Source organism: Clavelina lepadiformis, chromosome 2, assembly GCF_947623445.1.
Source record: "Clavelina lepadiformis chromosome 2, kaClaLepa1.1, whole genome shotgun sequence".
Taxonomy (NCBI): Eukaryota; Metazoa; Chordata; class Ascidiacea; order Aplousobranchia; family Clavelinidae; genus Clavelina; species Clavelina lepadiformis.
Genome location: NC_135241.1, coordinates 5,884,521 through 5,908,699, shown reverse-complemented (window position 1 = coordinate 5,908,699; position 24,179 = coordinate 5,884,521). Strand labels below are relative to the sequence as shown.

The 24,179-nt window shown below is 35.9% G+C and overlaps 2 protein-coding genes across 5 annotated transcripts; both read left to right on the top strand.

Annotated features, from left to right (window-relative positions):
* The first annotated feature begins 406 nt into the window (after positions 1-406).
* LOC143445647 (uncharacterized) lies at positions 407-4,033 on the top strand. Its single transcript, XM_076944899.1, has 2 exons — positions 407-585; positions 2,856-4,033. The coding sequence occupies exons 1-2, from the start codon at positions 497-499 to the stop codon at positions 3,547-3,549; spliced, it is 783 nt and encodes a 260-aa protein (XP_076801014.1). The 5' UTR covers positions 407-496; the 3' UTR covers positions 3,550-4,033.
* On the top strand, positions 4,013-23,604 carry LOC143445646 (tRNA (32-2'-O)-methyltransferase regulator THADA-like). 4 transcript variants are annotated; one of them, XM_076944896.1, is made up of 39 exons: positions 4,013-4,169; positions 4,386-4,501; positions 5,005-5,123; positions 5,221-5,405; positions 5,529-5,777; positions 5,952-6,043; positions 6,201-6,472; positions 6,551-6,616; positions 6,710-6,876; positions 7,112-7,267; positions 8,031-8,197; positions 8,342-8,527; positions 8,690-8,773; positions 9,139-9,294; positions 9,371-9,448; positions 9,533-9,656; positions 9,812-9,954; positions 10,093-10,238; positions 10,320-10,457; positions 10,660-10,838; positions 11,235-11,386; positions 11,627-11,736; positions 11,844-11,976; positions 12,113-12,241; positions 12,691-12,790; positions 12,875-12,992; positions 13,072-13,163; positions 13,332-13,458; positions 13,658-13,814; positions 14,122-14,234; positions 14,406-14,488; positions 15,009-15,165; positions 15,395-15,516; positions 15,635-15,720; positions 15,871-16,026; positions 16,837-16,996; positions 22,036-22,161; positions 22,825-22,961; positions 23,307-23,604. In XM_076944896.1, exons 1-39 carry the CDS (start codon positions 4,103-4,105, stop codon positions 23,430-23,432), a joined length of 5,274 nt encoding a protein of 1,757 aa, XP_076801011.1. In that variant the 5' UTR covers positions 4,013-4,102; the 3' UTR covers positions 23,433-23,604. The 4 variants fall into 4 exon arrangements, with proteins under 4 accessions (XP_076801011.1, XP_076801010.1, XP_076801012.1 ...); XM_076944895.1 differs by having other exon boundaries at positions 9,371-9,463; XM_076944897.1 differs by having other exon boundaries at positions 4,036-4,169; positions 4,306-4,501; positions 9,371-9,463.
* The last annotated feature ends 575 nt before the right edge of the window (positions 23,605-24,179 follow it).

Below are 24,179 nucleotides of genomic sequence, written 5' to 3'. Positions count from 1 at the left end.
GTTTTCGATAAGACAGCTTATTGCATACGAGCAGAATAGCCGATGACAAATTAAATTAAAAATATAGTGATTGTAGGTATTTAGAATATATTTTTGAAAGATGTGTCTTAAGGTATGATATAATGCAAATGAACATGGACATGTGATTGTGAATGTGCGCGTGAGCAAATTGGCTAGGAATAATTTGCAAGTAAAGATAAACTGCTGTGATGTTGCTTTAACAATGTTGCATTTTGCAATCCATATAATTACAAGACAGGCACGACTTTAAATCTCTCGTAATTGCTCAATTTTTTTATTTATTTGGCTTTTCTTCTACCGCTACACTTAAAGGTTTTCTACTGGGGAATACCCTTACAGCACATGTAAATGAGATAAACTTTTAGTTGTGTTTGGTTGTGTGCAAAGTTTAATTTGGTTGCAAGTAACTGTGAAGCTGTTTTGTAAGCTTGTGCTAGTTTAAAACGAGGTTGATTTTTATATAGGAAAATTTAAAATGCTGAAAGGGAAGTCTTGTTTTGTTTCAACTTCAGCAGAATGTAACATTGGTCGTCAGAAGAGAAGAGCCTCCCAAGCAAAACATAGGTAAATTTCAGAAATTGTTCTGTTGACCGGTCTGTGATTGATGGCAGGATTCACCGAGATGTCGGGTATGCAGACCCGGCAACTCAAGCGTACAATGGCTAGCCAAGTGTCCACCTATTGAATCTTTCTTCTGTTATATCCAGACTAAAGCTTGTAATTGTAACTATAAATTTATGAAGTGACTATTTCACCGGCGTCACCAAAGTTGCAGAATCACAATTCCGTGACCAGCAGATTTTCTATTATGGGATTTTTAGTCTCGTTTTATGCAGCGAAAAGAAGGCATTGCGATGGCATAGTTGGTTGACGTTGGGGATTGTATGCTAGAGACCTCGTGTTCAATTCTTGCCATTGTTTTATTTCTTTTTTTGGTTCAAATTTATTTTTAAATTAATTTAGTCATGAGAGGTGAGAGGGATTAGTTTTAAACTAAGTTAAAGTTTGGAAGAAATGTGAAAAATAGTGTACACCTCAATTTGCTGGCTATAGCTTAGTAATTTAATCAAGTGAAATGAGAGTCTGGGTCAAGAAGGATTAATTTTAGGTTATTTTACACTTTGGAAAAAGTATACGTCGTTTTAAGTTGAAATTAGCATACCTTTCAATTCACTGACTAGCATAGTTGCTCTTTAACGTATTTGTATTTTCCTACTGTGGTAAACAGTGCCGGTAAAAAGAGTGTATACTTCACCGGCCGCCATTTACTGAAGTAGGAATATACCAATTGCAAAACCGACTATCCGTTTACCAAGATAGCTTTTTCCAAATTCGTTAAATGGCTGCCGATGAAAAAGACGCTGTCATAAATTTATCTATCCTAACATGAAACCTTACCAAAACATCCTGTGGGTCTGTTAACTTTTCATCGATTCTCATCGAAAATCGGAGCCAGGGTTGTAACCAAAATTGCTGTTTTCCAATAACTAGTGCCATGGTAAATCCAAAAGTATTCGGTTCTTATTTTTGGAACCAATTTAATTACAATCATTGCCCGCATTGGTTTTGATTTACCTCATGTAATCTTTTCAAAGATGATTATCATACTTGATTTCACTCAACGCGATGGTTATTTCTCTACACAAACACTTAAATTATTATTAATTTAAAAGTATTTAATCGCGATGGCGATTAATGCATCGAATCGCAGCGAAGGGAAAAAGGCGACAAGTGTATGTGTGACGGTACATGCGTTTCAATAAGTTTGTGATAAGAGTAATGAGTGCAAACACAAGTTCATTGTTGAAAAAGGCAATCAAGGAAGATTTCAATATCTCTAAATGCTTTATTTTTTTTGCATTTGCACAGTGATGCATGATTCACTGCAATGTTACGATAGGAAAAATTAAAAGTCAATGCAGCTTGACTTTCAGTTACAAAACTACTCAAATTGATATGACAAACTTGTAAGAAATTCCGCCTTAGCCAGCAAAGCAAAACTAATTACCAATACTACAAAGCCGTCTTTGTATCACATCAGGCGATATTGGAATGCAGTTATGATATTAGAAATCAACCTTTCTGGAAGTCACCTAATAAGATTGCGGACAAAGATACTAGAGATAAAACAACAACGTATACGATGTTGAGCAGACGTTGCAAATAAAGATTAAGTCTCCAATATTAATGCTCGCAATTTATTACTTTTTGTATAATTAATTTATTATTGCTGTTAATCGCGTGTAGTTTTGAAAAACCCCATGTAATTTCAGGCCAAAGGTTGACATTATTTATTGCAAACGGTGCCAAATAACTAAAGTAAAAAAAAATGAGCATGCAAATGGCGACTTTGTGCAAAGGAACCCCACAGAGATTTCACTTGGGCGCTTGTTACGCTTGCTTAACTTAATTAAGCCAGCGAGAGAAGGAACTGTTTAAGTTACACAAACCTAAAATTTTTTTTAAAATCTCCGTGCATTCATTCTTACATGTTTTGTTTAGATAAATTTAATCTGATCATGTAGCGTAAATTTCTTTAAAATGGCCCAAATTAGCAATTATTGGTCAACAAAATGGACAACTAACAGTGACAATTTCATAAAATAACGTCTCATAGTCTCTCATACCAGGCATTTCTGAAAATTAAGTGTATTTGTTAATGGTTTAGAACTATTCGGAAACAAGATTCGAAAAAAAAATTCTAGAATAGCAAATTAATTATTCTACTTTGCACGTCCCTACGCATAAGCAAACTATAAAGGCTGAAAGTTTCCGAGAATCATTCCTTTTTTGGTTATACTGTTCAATCAATTGTTTTCCTGTTTTGTTTTTAGACAGAACATTGCAGCTTGTTTCAAAAATCTTCGATCAGTGCTACCAGATGGTCATCCAGAAAATATGCAGCAGTTTCGAAGGAAGCCAGATATCTTGCAGCATGCATTTTCAGGAGTCAGATGCAACAAAACAACCACTTTGAAGCGAGCAAGAGACTATGTACTTCATTTAGAGTCAGTGGTCGAAATGCTGATAGCAGAGAAGCAGGTACAATTTATAAACCAAAAAAGTTGTCTTCCTTCATCTTATGCAAGGTCAACATCTAGCTCAAACCAGGATTTTGAATCACTTTTGGACGTTCAGAGGAATTTCAAAAGAAATTTTGAAGTTTGTAAACCAATATCTGAATATGATTTTGAATGTCAGCCAAGCCCAGAACCGAATGCAATCCTTTTAAAGCACGTCATTAACCAGATTAATCAAACGCTTTATGGCAAAAATATCATTGCTCAGGGACAAAGCACTTCAAATGTCACAGTTTCTAATGCAGATACTTGCCATACTTTTGCTCCTGTTAAAATGCAAGCACTGAACGATATTCCTGTTGATCCTATGATTGTTGAAGTGTCTTCATTTAGCAGGTCTCCTTCGCCCAACAGCATTGACTTAGGTTTTGTGTCAGCCGAAAATGCTAGTCAGGACACAGCAGGCAGTATTATTTCTGAGCAGTTGCCACAATGTACAATAGATTAAAGTTTCCTTGGCTCACATTAAGCATATAATGGATGATGGTTATTAGCAATAGGTACAAATTTCTCTCTTAACAGACATTTATGCTTTTACAGATCACTCGTCATTATATATATAATAATATATAATATCATCACTTGTATAATAATTACAAGCTCCTCATTGACTGTCAGTTTATTTGGTTTTAACAAGATTAATTACAGCGTATTTAACTGTATTAATATTTAAATTTATATGTAAATAAAGCTATAATATTGACTTGTTTTAATCATGCCTTGTACTTTTTGTACTCTTTCATGCATGGTATTGGGAGTTTATTTTGTGATGTTTTAGAATGTAAAAGTTTATCCAAATAGAAGTTTCACCCTGACGGTAGGATTAATGTTCCATTCACAGACTTCATGGTTTTTGTTACATGTAGTTGTTCTTTTGTTAAAGTCATTAAAATTTGTTGTTATTGTGTTTTTGTAATTTTGCTTGTTTTTAGTACTATAATAGGTAATATGTTATCGATTTCTGTGGTTGTTTGTTTCTAAATTCTTCTGTTTGCTTTGCAATGAAAAAAATATTACAAGTTTCTCAGTTCACTGAGCCGGTTGCGAAGGTTTTATGTCAAAGGATTGGTAAGTTTGTTGCACCATTAATAAAATTTCAAACTTGCATCAATTTTTTTGTACTGTCATGCTGAAAAGTGCACGATTAACTACTTTTGCAAGAGAAAAATGTACCATGGACTAAAATATATTATGCTATATGCAGTACATGTGTGATGTGTATAAACCACCACCCTTGCGAAACAAGTCTTTTGCTAAGACAGGCACTTGAACTTTGACATTCAGATTTACTTCGAGGTCCGGACAATTTCCATATCGTGGATAAATTCTTGGATACCTTGATTACTCTGGTTGAAGGTACTCTTGAAAATATTGGCGATGAAGTGAAAATGTTAAAAAAGGTGACGATACTAAAGAATATTGTTTAACGAAACATTGTTTAATAAGCATTTTACTACATGCTGCAGTGCATAGGCTATGTTATACAATCGATTTACAAAGAAAGTGCTGGGAGTTACAATTCAAAATGAATAAAAAAGCCAAGATGATAAATAGTACTAAACATGCTTTCTATTATTTGACTTTGTTTTTGCTGAAAGTTACACCATTTAAATGTTTGCCTAAGAATTACCAATTACATAAATTCGATATGAGTTGTGTTGAAAGAGCATACAGTGGGATCCTGTTATTCCAGAGTTCATTAATCCAAATATTTCACTTTTCAACACAAATTACCAAGTAATGCAATTCCTACTTACTGTTTATCTATTTTATTTAACTCTATCCTGTTTTGTTATCCTGGAATCCCCCACCTATCCAATACCTGAGGACAAAATGTTTCGGATAACCGGATCTTACTGTAGTTAATACATATGAAAGCTTTAAATAACCTGTTGATATCCAGATAACTGCAGAATTTAAATTACTTGATGCAACAACATGTTCGGAGATAATCATTTCAATTTCTTGTTTTTCTTTCCTTCTTTGCTCTCCAAAACACCCCTGCAAGGAATTATGGGCTAAGTACTACGTTTAAATCAACTTTTTTAATGTTTTTGTCAGTTTAGAGCAAAATAAACCTATAATTTTAATAAACGTTTAACAGACCATTAATTTTTAGTCTCCTACAGATCGACACATTTACTGCCAGCCTGGTGGCAGTACATTTGCAGGAAGGATTACATTGGATGACATCTAACCTGAGTTATTTATACATCTCAAGTTGTGACGTAATAAAAACAGTCGAGTTGTGTCAGACCAACTTTTCATTGCAAGGTCCATGTATTACAGCTGCCGTAACAAAAGGTAGGCAATAAGTGTTATACATAGTTCAGTTTTTAACTTCATAAGACAAATGTAGTTTGGTAACATAGATCTTTGTTTGCAGAAATGACTTAAAATTTCAACTGTGCTGTGCTTTTTTTGCAGTTTTTGAAAATGTTCTGAACAATGTTAAAATGCATAGAGAAATGTTGCAAGAATTGCTGAATGTGTCTGCTGAAATGCTGGAAAAAATTACTTCCTCAGTTGTTGAGTCAATGCAGTGCATTGTGATAATTTTTAGAAAAAAGTTTATTCAAAGTTTTTGCATTAATTATGAGCATGAAATAGTAAATGCTCGTTTAAAGGAAACCATCGTAGGCCTCTATGATGAAAGTCTTCTAATTTTACAACAAGGTAAGTGTAAAGGTAAGCGGTGGCTGCATTTAGATAAAATATTTTGTATTGATTCACTGATTATATCACATCATTGTTGTTTTGCAAAATTTAATTCTAAACTAGTTTTGTGCACAGATCTTTTCAATGTTTATTCCTGGGCTTGATTAATTGCAATTGTTTTACATCTTTTAGATAGCCTTGAAGGTGATTGTTGGTATATCACAAGTTTGGTTCTACCTTGCTTGCTTCATGCACTTAAAGGTAGTGCTGAATATTACAAAGAGGTAACTGTGCTGTCACCACCTTCATATTTACACAAAAACTGTTCTGTTAATGTGTTTTATATAGTTTATAACCTAATATTAATGCTTTTTCTATGACTTGGTCGGTTGCATTGAATGAATAAAATGAACTTCACTGACCAGCAGCTACTTTTGAAAGGTGATGATGCAACTAGAAGAATTTTCAGAACCTTCCACTAATAAAAACTTATGGAAAATAATTCTTAGTGACGGCGCACTGCTCTCTCTTTGTGGTGGTTTGCTGGTAAATGAGAGCAATAGAATTGAAATGGTTGTTGATACTGACTGTTTAGATGAAAATTTATCAAACACTGAAGACAAAAGCACTAGTCATAGCTCTTCTGTACAAACCTCATTGCATCGTGAAATTCTTGCACTTATATTTACCGCACTGTTTACCATACATAAAAGGTCAGTCTTCCATGTTTTTATCAGTTCATTCGCCCTCGAAGCAAAACATATTTAATGTTCAATGTCATGTTGCTGTAGGATTACAAGTGTTGCTGGCCAGGTTGCTTTGGCAAAAAGTTTGGCCCAGTGGTCACGAACTGCAAGGTGAGAGTCATGTTTGTATTGTTATACATCAGGCCTTATTAATGTAAGCCCTTTTCTTCATGGTAGCTGATATTGGAGGTAATTGCTTTACAGGTTGTTGGCGAACTTCAATAAAGAAGATTACCGAAAAGAAACCCATCAAGCCACAGAGTGTCTGGCAGCGTATGTTGCTTTGAATTTAGACAATCCTGTAGATGTGATACGACATCAAGTAAAAGATATATATGTTGAAATTTTAAAGGCTGAAAACATATCGTCCGGTAGGTCTGAACAACCTTATATTTTATTTGTACACTGTTGAGTGAAATTTATAAAATAAAAATTAGTATTTCATAATCTCACATCTGATTCAATACACCTAAAAAATGCTTGCATGAAGCAATGTTAAACATTTGCTTCCAATCTTTTTCAAATACTGAATGTGTATTTTGCATATTGTAGTAAACCTATTGTTGACTGTATAGTTTTACTGTCTCTTCTCTTCTTTTAATTCAGGTAATAATGGTTTTGCTATTGACCAAGCATTTAAAATCTTGAATTGGGATTGGCACAAACGTTCTCTATATGTTGCCCTCCAATGTTTGCTTGATTTTGTTCCTGTTCATTACCTTTATGAAAATGAACCCCAGCTTCATGTAAAGTTATTAAAAGGTTTGACTTGCTTCTCCCCAGTATTACAACTACCTTGTAATACTCAATACAGTAGTCTCCGCTTATAATATCCACCTCTGTTCCAGGAGAAATAGATCCTATAAGGGGCGGATCTACTTTAGGTCTCAATATGACTCAAACAAGCTCAGTGTGCATGGTTGTTAATCATGTAATGTATATGAACTTTGAAAATAACACATAAATCGCTCAAAAAACACAAAAAAGCATTTAAAAAATCTATCTAGAGTTGCTTGTTGCGGAGGGAAAGTCTTACGACAGTTGCTCCCGTACAAGGTGAAAAGAGACGTTACAACAGCTTGGGGAAAGCATTTTACTAGGTTTTTCACTACAATTTAACATTTTACTATGTGGCCAGACGTTGGGAGTGGATCCACTAAGCGAAGTATTTTGCACTATGTTAGGATGTAGAAATTCCATTCCACGGGATTTGGCTCCTATAAGCGGCTGAATCCAATATCCGTGGATCGTATAAATGGAGACTACTGTACTAAAATCACATATATAATGCTCATCATGCATGTACATGGAGTTGTACTCCAACATAATGGATTACGCGTATAACAGATATATAAACATCGATAGTCCCAACTTTTCTATTATTTACAAGGTCTACTGTAGTGCACACTATATGCATAGCACACATACACGCGTGTTTGAAAAAAGAAATTATCACTGTGATTAACTGTAAGTAAATATGAACTAGATGGGCGTCTCTTGGTTTTTACATAATAATTTTTTGCAGCATGTTTTAGTCAATCCCTGGCTCCCTATGCTTCACATTTGTATCATCAACTTGCTCTGAGGCAATCTGAAACAATTGACATCACTGAGCAACTTCATATTTGGTTGAAACCTGCATTAATAGCGTTGCTAGAATGTGACGTCAGTCAGGCTCGAATCCTACTTGATGTGAGAATGGTTGTTTGACATTAGATCCTCAGAGTAGTTTTTCTTGTTAGGCTGTTGCTATCTTTCTACAGTTTAGGTTTATTTTTATTTTGTTTGCTTTTTGTTTCCTTTTATCATATACCCAAAATTAAATTTCTTTTTTAGTATTGCTTCAGCAAGCTACTCAAATTGTATGGTCAGGCTGCTGTGCCTTTTGCCCTCCATTATCTCCATAACAGTCAAGAAAACGTATCCAACGTTAAGATATCCTCGGTCTCATCATCAGCCAATAAACTTAGAGTACTGATCATGTTCCTTAGAGCTGCGCAACAATTTGGTTTGCAAATTAATGTATGTGAGAGCTTTGATCTACTGTAGCAATCCGTATAGATAGAAGAGAGGATAAAAAATGGTTAAAAGTGTTGCCCAGTTGAATTAATGTTTCTCAGTTTTATCGCTTCATCGAATCATCATTAGTTTACTCTTCACATTATTTTTTTGTTACTTTTCTAGGCAGAATTAAATAAAACAAATCCAGACCAGAAAAGCATTGATAAAGAAACAGTTAAATTTGCCCTCGTTCATCAAAATGATCAGGTTTGTTTATATTTTTTTCTCTAGTGATGATGATTTAGCAGTACTAAACATCGCTTGTCAGCTAAGTATGATTGATCTATGATCACGTTCAGTGTGATTACAGCATAACTTCGAGGTTACTTCACTGTCTTTTAAGGCAGATTTGTCATGAACAATGATTTCATACCTTGCTTTTTATTATTATAATAATGCACTGTTTGTTAGTTAATTAGTTAGAATGATAAATTAAAGCCCAGTATAGGAGCAATTGGTAACAAAATTTGTATTGTTGAGGTACTCTAAGTACATTGCTACCATCTTGTGTGACATGTAAAACTTTCATAAAATATGTGTTTAAATTCAACTCAAGTTTTGTCTTGTTGCAGATTCGTCTGGATACATTTTTTCTCATCTGTGACAGCTGGAAACCATCTGTTTTAATCACAGAAAGTGATCTATTGTTACTCAAGTTTGCGTTCCCATATAATATGACAAACCAGTGTCCAGCACACCGCCAACAGTTTCTTAACACAATAAAGAAGGTTGGTTTCATTTACAACAAATAAAAAAGAAACATTTGCATACAATATTTTTTATTATAATTTATTTTTCATTTAGTTTCTTCATCGTTTGCTGATAAACCTTCAATATATACAAAAACCAACTCGGAAGAAAAATGAACAAAATCAGATAACAGTGAATCTTTACAAAGTATATGTTTTGTTTTTCCTGTTTTTTTACTTGATTTGCATGTAACTAATATAACTTGTGATTTTGCAGGACTTCTTGAAGTGGTTAGTTCAGTTTTGCCTGAAACAATTATTCATTGGCAACAGCTATCCTAGAAGAAGTCTATCTTTAAGCATTTTGTACTTTATGCTCAGTATATTTAAAACAAAGGAAGGTATGACTGTATGTTTTGTATATTACTGCAGTCTTCACTGAACCCCTTTTAGCCATTATTTTGCAATTTAGGTTTTAATTATTCGTAACACATACTCGTGTATAAAATAAAGATTAGATTTTTCTCATGACTATCAAAATTTTCCTGTTTTTCAGGCTCCCCTGTACCGGTGGAGCTTTTTACACTTGAGTACATTAAAGTGTTGGTGAATCTTCTGCAAGATACATTTGAAGATAACAGACTTCTTGCACTCAATATATTAACATTGTCAGATTTAAAAGGACATGTTAAGGCAATGGTACGCATTTATCAACATATAGCACTAATCCTGATAATGTTCAGTTTGTTCTACAATAAATACATACCCCAACAAAGATACCTTCACTCCATGTTTATAACTAGTATACTAATCTGTACTTCAACGTTTTTTCGTCAGTTGGGAAGTGAATTTTTTGAAAACCTACAAACTTCATCTTACAATCAGTGTCGACGAAGCTACAAGTCTGATGCAAGCAGAAATGCTGCATACAACCTTCGATTTAATGCAAGGCTTAGTGACAACGTGGATTTAAGCATAATAAAGTAACTTTATCAAGGCTACTTAAATATACAATTGTTTTTTGGTGTTTTCCAAAAAATACCCTGCAGCTTACTCTCATGCAGAACTTGCCGGCATCTCATGTCCTTTTTAGTCAAAGATGTTCAAAGTGCTAATGAAAACCTAGTGATGTCTGCCTACACCACTCCAATGCATGGAGTTTTGTATTGTTTAAGACTTTTGCTGCCAGAAGCTGATGTGAGGTGATGAATTGGTATTGTAATGCTGTTAATATATTGTTTACAATAAACATTCTATCATTTGTACCTGTTTAGTTGGTTATTTGATTGTCTGAATGGTCAAATGTTTGTGCACTGTTCCTATCTCTGCAAGTAATCTATCACCAGTTTTAATATTTCCATATTACAAATGTTTAGTTGAAATCAAAAATCATTTTTGTTTCAGAAACACACAGTATCGACAAGAATGGAGAAAGCTGGAGGAAGAAATTGTTTCTTGTTGTTTCCAAGTTTATTCTGCCGTTTTTCCAGTTGTAGGAAATGATTCACCTGAAGGGTTTATTCCAAAAATAGAAGAAGCTGAGCTGAGAAAAATCTGTGATGAGATTGGAATGCTTTGTACAGGTATAACTTTTTAGAATGCTGGATGGTGATTGTGAAAGAATTTTGTTGAATACTTTTAATAATAATATAATTATATTATATAATAATTATAATATAATAATAATTATAATTTCTCATAGGCAATGTCTATTTTACCACACTAATCATTTGAAATTTTTACAAATTATACATGCTAGACATATAGTTTGGTCACACATTAACTTCGTAAGAAATTAATATTATACTACCCTAGGGTCATGCCACAACTTAGCTCTTATGTATATCCCGCCTAACTCTTACTTTCAAATGATAAAATCTATCAGGAAAACAGTCACTCCATTCTCCATGTTTTAGATAAATACTACATTCAAATGTTGCTTTGTGGCATTTCTTTGAACAATCATGTTATTGCTGCAGATTTGGAAGATGAACGTTCTGTTGCACAGAAGGTGTTAGTTGCATCATGGAGAAGTGCCAAGGAGTCATCTCTTCTTTTGCAACTCATTGCTTCTCATGCTCTTGTTGATTCATCAGTCGATGATGAAGATTGTGTTCTATCATGGAAACAGGTATTCTCTCAAAAAAATCATTTGTGGCAGGTAGAGACTAGAGTGACACAGAGGCTATAAATGACACAGATGTCAAGCATAGGATGGGTACAGTTCGCAAAGTTTAGCAAGGTCTTAATATTATGTGATGCAGTTTCTGCAATATGATCCACCGGAATCGATGATAAATAGAAATACGATAGAGGTTTTGCTGTTGGCAGTCATTTTGCAGATAAGCAACATAGATTTTTTATTTTGTAGCTGTTACAAATTGGTGATCATCTTCGCATGCAAATAATGGAGACAAGACATAGAGGAGCGTTTGAAGTGGCGTACGCTGCTTTAAAAGACTTCTGCCCGATATTATGGAGGTAAATTGAGATAACAACCAGCTGCTGTCGGTTGATTTTGCATTCATGAAATTCTATTTGTTGTATATTATTTCCATTTATGCAATAATTATATTTTCTGTGTGAAGAAGCAACAACGCAAAGTTAAACACCATTCCAAAGCGATGGGTTGAGGAGGCAATGAACACTATTTGCAATCCAGCGAATACTGATTCTTTGTGTGCGACACGCAGAAGTGCTGGCTTACCTTTCTTCTTACAGGTATTATAATTTTTTTTACTTTTTCTGGACAACTAATAAGCAACTTCTAATTAGAATTGCAAAAGTTTTAATACTATAAAAAATATCTTGCTTGGAATGTTTATGGTTTATCTGAATGTTGGACTTTTATTTGTAGGCAGTGCTAGGAAGTGACAAGGGCAAAAGGTCTCGTGATTGTCTTCATTCTGTGATGTCCAGATTGCTTTCTATTGTTGATTGTGAAATCATTAAAAGCATTACAATGGAAACTGACCTTAAAATTCAGGTGTAGAATACTCAGAAGTTAATATAATGATTCGTTCAATTTAATAAAAAGTAATACATTTGTGCATGCATGTTTATTATGCATGCAGTAATTTGCACTGCACTTACTATTTTAGGGAACGCGGAAAGTTATGTATATTATGTAAATTCACGTAATGTAACTTAATTTTTTCCAACCTTTTTGTGGTTTGTAAACATTTGGCAAGCATCTGCTCAAAGGTTTTTCTTTTCAAAATAGTTTTATTACATGTTAAGAAAGCTTAACCTGTCTTCAAATACTTGCTACTGGTATTAACTATCACCACTTATGCCATTTTGTTTGCGTAAGTTCTTTGTTGTGGATGGTGTTGGGCAATTCCCCCAAAAAAATTCTCCAGGCTGGGGAGCACTGATCTAGCTTCACTACCATTTTGACGTGTAACTAATTTCATTTGTTTCCATGTATTGCAGGTCCATTCCTTAAACATACTACGTGGTTTGGTAAAGGATGCCTCGCTGGGTGAAGATATGCTGCCGTATATTTCTCGCTGCTTGATGGTTTCACTTACAGGTTAGAAAACTTTACTTTTTGTTTGTGTTTTACAAGCCGCTAATGCAAGCTGACAGGAATTTATCTGTCTCTTGTTTCCAAAAGGTTTTGATTGTCAAGTTTGGTCTGTTCGAAATTCTTCCACCCTTCTCTTTTCTTCACTTGTTACCAGAATGTTTGGGGTTAAAAGAGAGAAAGACCTTGAAACTTCTGGAAAGAATAGGTGAATTATTTCATATCCATCTCATTGTTTATTTAAATCTGTGTACAGTTTTAGTGTGTAACTAAGGTCAAACTCACAGGTTATCGAGTCATGAATTTTTCACGCGGATGCCAGATTTGCATGAATTTATCTTACAACATCTCCATAGAAATGTCAAATCCATCTTTAAAGGTACAAGATAGCAGTGTTTGAACAATAACTGCTGTGTTTTAACATGAAACTATACCTCAGAATAAAGACATAATCTTATTTGACCCCTCGCATTAACTTTACACCAGTCCATTAATGTGCTGAGGTACGTTTGCCAACGTTAACGTCATGCTTATTTCTATGTTTCAGATGTAAACATTGAAAAACAGTCAAGTCTTTTTCCAGTTTTGCTTTTGCTATCTAGAATTTACCCATCGTTGACTCGCCATGATCCATCAAGCGATCTTCTTAACGCTTTTGTCCCATTAGTGATAAAGTGAGACTGTGTAACGCTTCTACATTTGAAACATCATACTCCATTACTAACATCTTGAAACTGTTATTCGGATTTATTAGGTCATTAATCATAATTTGTACCTGAAGTATTGTTGCAATCTTAGCCCTGTATAAACAGCATGCCTTTCAAAAGAAGATTAATTTGTATATCATGCAACCGGTTGAAACATTTGTTTTAGATGCGCTTGTAGCTCTATTTTCAAATGCCGCGTGATGGCAGCCACTGCTTTATCGAGCATTGTATCAAAGGATTGTTCTTCATCAGTTCTACTTCAGTTAGCAAACGCACTTATCGTATCTTCATCTCATAATGAAACTCATGGTATTTTGCTGCTGGTGAGTATCAACTTATGTTTGAATGGTCAAAACATATGGTGATTTGTATAAGCAGCTTAATTTAGTTGTATTTTTTATTTACGTATTTTGCTGTTCGACTGGTTATGTAAGTAGTACTGCCTAATAATCACTCTATGCTGAAGTGTTGGTTTTTATCGCTAATATTTTATTTTACAAGTTTTTGTTTGCGTTACCGCAGATTTGGAAAGTTTTTTCTGCATTTAGTTAGTTGGTTTTAGCATCAATGTAGTTTTTCCTTCTAACATGTTTTTAATTTGATTGACGTATTTATTGTGATGTTTTGCAGTTAACGAAGTTACTGAGAGTGAAGTTTCGAAATAACATAAATGAGTCATCAGACATGACGGATGCTGTTGTTTATCTCACACACACCCTGAATCAGTGTGATGATCGAAGAAGGTTAGCAATAAGTTTAAAAGTTTTTGTTTCAGTTTTCAGAGATTTGATACAGTACTTAAAAAATAACGTTTCATAAAACTCCTTATTTTGGTCAGTTTAAAGTGATATTACAGTATTTAACTGTATAGAAATATCTGGGAAACATCACCATCACATATATTTGATATTTAGGGGTGTTTACTGTGTTGTTAATCGCTCAGCTTTTATCGATTTATGTTTGGAGGTCACTGGATTGTGTAAAAACTTCATGAAAGGTAAGTTTTACTATTTGCTATAGCTAAGGCTAGGGATGTACATTCTAGAATAACGAATCCTTAAGAACTAGGTTTCAAAAGACTTGAATCAAATTTTTGTATATTTTCCAAATCATTGGGAACCTTGCTGTTCTTTTATTATTAAATGTTTTCATGGCACATGTACATTGCACTCACGTCATTTCCACAGAACCAGCTTCTGCATATGTTAGTAGTCATGAATTAAACCACGCCGTGTCAATTTGACAACTGTCATCGTAGTTCAACCACTAAAAACTTTTTATAAGTGTAAGAACTGCATTTGTGTTGGGGCTTGAATTTTTTAGCTTTTAAACTATTCTAGAATAGGATTTAAAATTCCAAAATTTAAATAAGCTATTCTAGAATAGTCAAGTATTCTGTATTGTTCATCCCTAGCCAAGTTGCACATAAATGCACAAGTGATCCATATAACCCATTGCCTATTATTGTGATAAAATTGTGCTGAACTTAAACATGAATGTGTAAGGTTTGCCCTTAGATCACCCTGGAACAGCTAATGTCGACTTTGCTACAAAAAGCTTGATTACCAAGTTGATTAAAGAAGTAAACTTGAAACAGAAATCTTCAACAATACTGCCAGGTTGTGCTTTTCTTTATCACAGCCAAGGAAAGTTGTTAGCTGCTGCTTATGGATGGTAAGTTATTAATAGTCGCGTTATGATTAACAAAACTAGCAACCATTAGTTCAGTCAGTGAAAATGAAAGCTACTGGTAATGGATCATGGTGCCACTAATTTGGAGTATGACAAATAACCATAGAAGGAAGCACAAAATGCCTATTTAAATGTAAGCAAAATACTGTGGTTTAAGTTTGATTTTTTGTATGAACTTGTATGATTAATTATTTATTCTTGTATTTCTTAGGGGTCTGTCATCTGATCTTACTTCTATTTCTGCCAATAACTTAGACCTCATATTTGCCGCCCTGAAGGTTTTAAAGCAGGAATACAAACCTCTTATATCAACTGTACACTTAAAGTTAGAAGGTTTGGTCAGTTAATATGGTTTTATTTAATTACATCCTACTCTCAATAACAGATTTAAGGTAATCCAAACACTTGTCGTAATTGATGTTTTCAAGAATTTTTTTTTCCTTATCGTAAGGTGTTGGAAATAAAATTCCAGAAGACATTCAAAATTTCCTTGTTCAACTTTCTAAATCAGTGAGCAATCATGAATGTCTTGCCCAGGTGAATCATGAACGAATATGCCTGAAAGTCCGATATTAGACTGTAAAGTTGTCTTTTTATGTTCATTTGAAATGCCCGTGTACTTCAGAGATATACCTTAGTGTTAAACTTGTGGGAAATTGCAGTCTATTTTTCAATTGTTTGCTGCAGATATACAAACTTCTCACCCTTGTCTCAGCCAGTCGGACAAGTCAGGTATTGGCCTTGTCCCGTCTTCTAGCGGAAGATCATCTTTTGACTAACCAGAAGCTATTTGGCGCTGTGGTGCTATGTCAAGCTGTTTCTCTTCGTAGGTTGATAGACTGCGTAAGTTTTCGATCTTCACCTTATAGTTAAAATTTTACGAAAGGGCTGGGTGCTGTGACACTATTTTACAGTTATTTACATCGTGTGCAATCAAACAACTAAATAAGGCAGCAGCGGCACAAAACAACTGTACATTGTTGGACATGCAAGTAATGATTTGATTCTGGTGGTCATCAGGCCATTAGAAAATCATATATGATTTGTTGCTCTACATATTAAGGAAAATGTTAGTCTGTGACCTTTAATTTTTGGATGCTTTGGTCATTCTGTAACTGACGTAATTAATGATGATGATTGCGAAATCATGAAATACTGTAATTGCAAAATAAACTCAAAAGGAAAAACGTGAAATAGCAACTTTTTAAATTATAAGTTTTTTCTCGGCTTTCTTGTATCCAAATATGGCTTGCGACGTAGAGAGCATTTTTGGACGTGTTGTGTTTTCTAAACTTAATTTGCAAAAGGTCAGAACTTGTTTAAAAGTCTCCAAATTATCGGCCTGGTAGGAAGTGTGCTTTTACTAATGCTACGTTTTGCGCCAAACAGGATTGAACTTTACGCAGCTCACGTCACACCGAGAAAGGCTTGACCAAAATGGTCTTGTTTTTAAAAGGTCGTGGGTTGAAATGTAATTTCTCTTCGAAAAACACCTACACTCCTACAGTCTATTACTATCTTTTTATGGCGGAATGTGAGCGCTTGGAGACGTCTCTTGACGTACCATTACGTGCTGGACTTTTTACCGCTACTTTTGTACTAGTTGTTTACCCGATGTTAACCTTTCCATTGCTATTATCTTATTTTTACCAGGACGTTGACGCTCCGATGCTGAAGTGGCTCCGACGTTGGTTAGAGCTTTTGACGCAAGCATCTTCACTTGTGCGTAACGACGTCTGCGTCAGAGTATCCGTGGCCAAAGCACTACGCACAGTGACTGGCTTATTGCTGAAAGATGGAAAAAGTCACTTGGGTAAGTGGGTGTGTCTGTGACGTCAGGGTTAATGAAAAAACTCGCCCGGAAGTAGCTGGGACACTGAAACTATGCCGTTAATTAGGCGCTGTCGTCACTTGCGTTTCAAATCTCTTGAAGTTTGAGCTAGAGTGCTCAGACGTTTAAGGTTACCTTTATTTCCCTGTCTTGTACTAGTCGAGACAAACACGGTCGGGTAAAAAGTGGAAGCTTTGCACAGGGTTGTACCACTCGATTTCGCATGCTATTGTGACTTAACAATGGGTTCGTGTGCGGTCGTCTTCCATCACTTGAACATTTCCCTTGCACAGCGGAAACCACAGGCATGCTACGTTGTTGCTTGCGCCTTGATTCCAAGGCAAACTGTAGACTGCGAGATGGCTGAAGTCCTTGCCTTGCACTTTTGTTAGCGCTTTCTCGGTCAAGTGTATCGCGAGTTTAGGCATTTCTTAGTACATTGATCAGCACCCATGGCCATAAATCGACAATAAAGCGTTTACCACCCTGCCTAAAAAACGGCGGTAAAACTTTCCTATCGGCCGACAAATTTCAAGTGTATGAGAAGTTGAAAACAATCATAATAGGCTTCAAGCACTTAAGTAAATTCTCCTCCCCAAAAACTCTTTGCAATGATTTTAATTGTTTCAGTAAAATGGATTTTTTTAACGTTATTTTGCTTGTTTAACTCTTCTATTCGTGACCACTAGTTGCGTCAATCGTTTTGAAACATTGACAGAAGGCGAAAGATAAATCCCAAAATGAATTTAACATTTCCTTGGAACTTGCCATTTAGAATTGTTATTGGTGCATGTCATGTTTACAAGTTTGTTTAGCATATATTTACCTCATTTCAAATTCGTTTGCTATAATTATACAGACGCATCATTAGTTCAGAATTTTATTGACTGTATGTTCACACGTACACACTGCGTTACTTTGCTCACGTAGACGGTGGGTTAACAATGGGATGTCGTATGAAGCTGTCAGTGCGTGCGTTACGAACTGTACATCTATGGGCAACGTTTTACTGCAGTAGTAGTGCTGATAAGTTTAAATTTGACTCATAAACAGCATAATTGGCTGCCATAACAATTATAACATAATATTTTTTTTACCGGAAATCAGCAATAAGTTCAAAATGGCCTGAATGATTTTATCGAAGGACCAAATGCACGTATCTGTTCTAAAGCAAACTCAATATGTTACGTGGGTGTTGTTATTCTACCTGCAGCTGGTATTATTCCAACGTTTATGGTTTAGCTCCCTCTACGATCTTGTTCCTTTGATCAGGATACTTGGGTTCTCATAATAATCGTTATAATGCTAGCAATGCTAGCTTATGTAACCGAAAGGAGTTTCCTTTGTTCAACGCAATAGTCTCACCGGAAAATATCGCTGGCTTAAAAAATTCAAGGTTACTTCTTGCAATATTAAATTAACTTTTTCGTGTGTTAATTATGACCTAATAAGTTGAAAAAAGTCCAAAGGTAACGAAAAAGCATTTTGACAAAACCTCAACGTCCCCATTTCTTGTGGTTCCCGAAATCAAAAGCAGTATTTTACTATTTTGACAGTCAGTAATTACCAAGTTTGAGATTTTTGCCGAAGAATCACAGTTTTCCTGCTAAAGTTTGTAAGATCATCCGTCAATTATGTTCCTATAATTTGTATTTTCGTCGCAGAATGACCTATTTTTTATCGATAATTTTGTGATATCCTGAGATTATTTTCAAAATGCGGCTTAAACCTAATGATTTTTCTACTAATAACATGTAGCGTTTTTTGGCACGCACCTAGGCCTGAGCATGTGTCCCTAACAACTATAAGCAAAACTCATGCGGTAAAGTTACATAACTAACATGTACTTAAAAGTACAAAGTTCGTAACTTAATTTCGATATGTTGGGTATATTCAATTATTATTCGTTAGATGATTGTTGTATAATACCGTTACATTAGCATTTGCTGAAAAAAACTCTTGTACTTACTCACGAAATTGGTGAAAGCTTTCCTGACTTATTTCTGCAGAATTTGAGTGCCACCCGGTGGCGCACAACGCGTACAAATCAATGCTTGCACGATTTAACAAAAGTCACCGACTGAAGAAGTAGCTTTAACATTTTTGCAAAGGAGAATGAATTTACGTGATAAATGTTATCTAAACGAAGCATAATACCCAGAAAAAAATGTCATCTAAATGAAGCGTGATACCAAGAAACAATGAAATCAACTTTTTTCAACTCTATTCAACGTTTTCCACCTTTCACAACAGAAACAGCACGCCGATTTCAAATTCGTCTTTTCCAAACACTTTTGTATACTTTGCGTTTAAAGCTGCATCATTAGGCCTGTGTCACAATTATGTCATAAACATAATACAACCGTTAAAGATGGTTTTGCTCGTAAACAAAATCGCGCGTAAGGTCACTCTATGCATCACCCTATTGCTAGTAACGCCAGCCTATATCCAATATCCATCATGTTTAGTTCACTTGGAGTTTAGCGGGGCATGCGTGCTATGCAAACGTACCAGAAAGCTGAAAGGTCATGCCTAATTTGTCTCCAAACGTTACGACAATCTCGGTCTTCTACAAAACAACAAACATTCCAAATTCCGCCAGATTTATCGGAGTTGCATATCTTGTCAAATATGTGTAGTCGGAGAAAGATGCGCTGGCTTGTTTCCTCCTGCAAGCGTTCAACCTGTGCTGCGGTTGATTGTCATCTGATATGTCGTATGTTGATCGGATCAAAGTCCTGTACAATTAGCGCAACATGTTTTCCGGGAAAATTGAGCGTTGTTGGCTTAATGCTGCGGCACTTTATGGAACTCAGGTGCCAGTGTCACATAAGCGTGTCAAATTATACCCTATGCCCATATAATTACCGTCATCCTACTTGGTACAGTTCCGAAAAAAAGTTGAGGATTTTAAGTGTTTTGTGCAACATTTTTACTTTTCGTTAAACCACACGACTCATGTATAAAGACAGAATCTTGAACAAAATTTACAGTTAATCTTTCTGTCATTAGCTTAGGGCAATAGCAGTCTGCGCCGTGTGCACGTTTTTTGGGTGAAACGACATGTTGTAGCATTCAATGCTGACCTTTGGCTAAGGTAAAACAGTATCAAAGGGCGATGGTGTATCACGCATGTTAAATAAAATATTTATCTATCTATGCTTATTGCTTAATTACTATCAGGACATTAGTATAAAATATTTATTCTGCTGTCAGTATATTTTTATACCATCTGTAATTTTATAAAGGACTCATGTTGTATTTCTTTGCCCACCGTTACATAAGCAGTTATAGCTAACTGGATACATAACACAAAAATTTATCAACTTTCACTTGCCTAATACATTTTTTCAGTAAACGATTTATCATTCCTTCTTCACTTAAAACAAGGGTTTCACAACCGAGCAAGAAAGGCTAAAAATAAAATAAAGAGCTAATGTTTTATCAACATGAGGCTGCAAAACCCGACGTATCAAAGCTCTGTCACCAATGATGACGCCTTTATTTGCTGTGTCATTCTTTTTATTGATTATAAATTGGATGTCGTTTTCTCACGACCCTCGAAATCTTGGAGAAATTGAACAAATATCTTAAACCACTGAAAATGATGATTTTCGTCGTTGTACTAAGTCACGTGACCTTCGCACGAAAGAATCTGTGTCGTCATCGAGATGAACTCTTCGCCGGCCAAAACACACACTCGTATGATTTGTACATCTGTCCGGTATTAAACGAATTGTATGGCATAGCTAGATGGTTTGCGTGCGTGTGGGAAGGCCTTGTCATCCAGTTCGGAATTCTCGTGCCGGCACGACCCTCTCCGAACCGAATCTCGTTCTTAAAATATAACTTGGCAAACATCAAGTCAAAAACTACTTTAACAAGACAGGTCGTCGTTTCCGTTTGATGAAAGCAAAGCGTTCTTTAAGCGGCAAGCCGGTTGGGTAATTTTTCACTTCGTGAAAAGCATCAAAGAATGACAAAAACGTCACAGCACTTCAAAACGCACCAACACGCATTGAATTGTCTGTGGAATGTGGCCCTTCCTGCTTAGAACCAACCACTGCATTGACGGTTACAATAGTTACACAAGCAACTCATTCAAAAGTGAAGTGTTCTGGTGCGTATTGTAATCGAATCGCCTCAGACTTGGAAATAGCGACCCATATAGGAAACTCCAATCCCGCATTTTTGTTATTTTTCTCGAGCAATCGAAGTGCAGATGAACAATGCAATCTGGCCGAAGCTGAAATTGTGTCGCGCTGGCTGCAAATTTCCGCCTGCACAAGGCTATCGAAGTCTGTGCAGATAACTCCCCTGCCTCACATAACTCAATTATCCGTGGGTTTTATTGAGGAAGCGGAGCTGATGTGTCACTCACTCGAAAAAGCGCCATTGCGCTGTCATGGTATGGCTATCGGGAGTCCAATTTCAAGATTAGAAACTGCACCACACTGACAATACCGCTCAACCAGCTCATACTTCAATGAGATGAGCGGACCATTTATTTCTCGTTTGAGCCGATTTTACGACCTCGGGGGAGCGCGCAGTCTCAGGATTTTATTTGCGAGTTCAACTTTTGGAAAGATGCGCTGGCGTTTAAAACGTTTTTGTACTCGTACGAGCGTGGATTTTAAGACGTCTTTCCTGAAAAGGATTGTCCCGCTTTCGTTGCTAAGTTGCCCATTACAAAGATACGTTTCTGTCTACTGTGGTTTATTAATACGAGCCGGAAGTCGTTAGTATTGGCTTGGAACAGTGCCATTGAGGATATTGGCGTTATTTCCGCTTTGACAAGGGCACACGACGCAGACAAAACATGACACGTTGATCAGTCACGACGAGAGGGAATTTTACAATTAGATTATCTTCATATATAACATTGCCTTTCGACATTTTGGACCAGAAACCGGCCAGTTCTGTTGCCAAACCAAAAGTTCATGTTACCATCTTTAAATACCCTGTACCGCTAACCCCGACTTTCAGAAAAACGCATAACTTGCGCAATATTTTATTTCCAGTTGAAGTTTGTCACGAAGCCTGGAAACTTCTTCTCATTCTTCTGTATGATGAAAACGCTGACGTCAGAGAAATTGCTTGCGATATTGTCCACGTGGTGGCGAGAGCAAAAGGTCAAGATATGACAGGTGACCAACCCTTTTATCTTACAAGATGTAGGAAGGTATAGGGCAAAGCCTAATATCGGCGTTTAAGTTCTTTCGTAAAAGTTTGCAGTCCCAAGCATCAGCAGCTTGGAGGCTTTCGTACATTTACAGTTTATTACGCGCCCTAACATTTTCCACCTCAATTTATCGCACGGATCGAAGGTTTTTTTCCTAAGTAACCCGATTTTGCTATTGTCCCATACATTTTCATTTATTATCGAAACATTTAGATCCCTGGCGCCGGCGGTGCAGTAAAACGTGAGCGACGAAGACCTTATCGTTGCTTTTGCTCCAAACTCCTCGTAAAAAGATAAATATCACGGCAAATTTTATCCATTAAATGTAATTTGAAGGTTTTGCCTTTCCCATCTTTATCGCAAGCCCTTTCTTCTTCGTCACAAACTACTAGTGATATTTTGACTTGTCTTTCGGATTTTTTGGGGTTTTTATTGCTTTAATTTTGGTTAAATGATCGAGTGCCTAATGCGGTACTGTGTTGTTGTGCTATTTTTGTTGCAATAACACACATACTCTTAATTTCAAAAGGTTTAAATACCCAACACTTGAACTTTTAGATGACGGTGACCTTAATTGATATTGAATTACGACTTAAAATGGTTCTGAAAAGTCACGTTTGCATTACAGGGCACCAACTGGTAGACTGCCTCGCAATGGAAATAGCATTGGATGTATATGTCACCATGTACAGTGACTGTGACGCGCAACGCTGTCAAGCAACACTGGATCAAGTGATAAGTTTCAGCCACTCTGATCTTAAAACAGTAAGTCACGTGCTTTCATGCATTGAGCATAAACCTCTGAGGCGCCATGCTGCTAGTAGACAGTAAATCATTGGCATTCATCATAGGCTATAGTGCGTTTAATACTGCATATGCGTCTGAAGCCGTTTACGCCATCCGTTAAAGATCAGCCAGGTAGTAAATGCCAAACATCATGCTAAAATCACAGCCGGCAAAATGTCAGTTTGTAGCAAAACTCATTCCCGTAGCATAGTTTGTTGTCATCAACGCTGTTTGTTTTACTTGAACCAGGCTGGCATTTGTTCCCGCCGCACCTTAAAAGTTCTTTGTTTTCGATGTTTTTGTAATTCGTCTATGTACTTACAGGCAGAGGCCAACAATCTTTCTAATTCCACGCAGCTATTTGAATCGGGATCATGGAATACTTACGTGGAGAACCCGTTGCTGAAACAAGTTATTGCCAAGGCACGACGCAGTATCATGTCTGCTTAGACCGAAACCTAGTCTGCGTCAAACATGATTTCGCATTTGCAACTAAAGAAATACCGTATTTCAAAATTTTGCCAAAGTGGTAGATGCAGCTTTTAGACAAGTCATTTTTGAGCGAAATTGGGCTTTGATATTCGATTATTCCAAGCTGAAAATAAACACCAACACCATGTTATTTTCCTCATTTAGGCTAAAGAATGTTTGACGACGTAGGCACTAAATACAGAATGAAAAACAGCAACATCCTTATAAAGTGCTGTGTGATTGTAGCTAACAACTGTTTCTGATTTTTTTGAGATAATCTTATGTGCAATCGTGAACTGTTTATGGTTATATTTATGACATTTTTTCAATTCTACAAAAAAAACGGTGAAGTGCATTTATCGCCAGATCGCTTCATCATTGCTGGTCGAAGGTCGGCCTTGGTTTTGATGGTTTCAACCTGTGGTTGTCTGCAGGGGCAACAGGTATCAAATGTGAAATACGGAAAATGTACTGAACTTTACTATTCCTGTATAAATCGAGTTATTTGAAAGACTTACAGTAGAATTGCGTTGTGTGTTACCGGCTTTTTCAGTACGATGACTTGACTCCTGATTTAGCATTTGGTTTGACACTAACGTTGCGTGCTCCCTGCTATTCGGCTACATCATTTGAACTTCTTACCTCAACTAAAATTCTAATTAGGCGTTTTGAAAGCCGAAGTGTGCCTCCTTGAAACCGCAAATTTGAAAAAAAATAGCGTAGGCG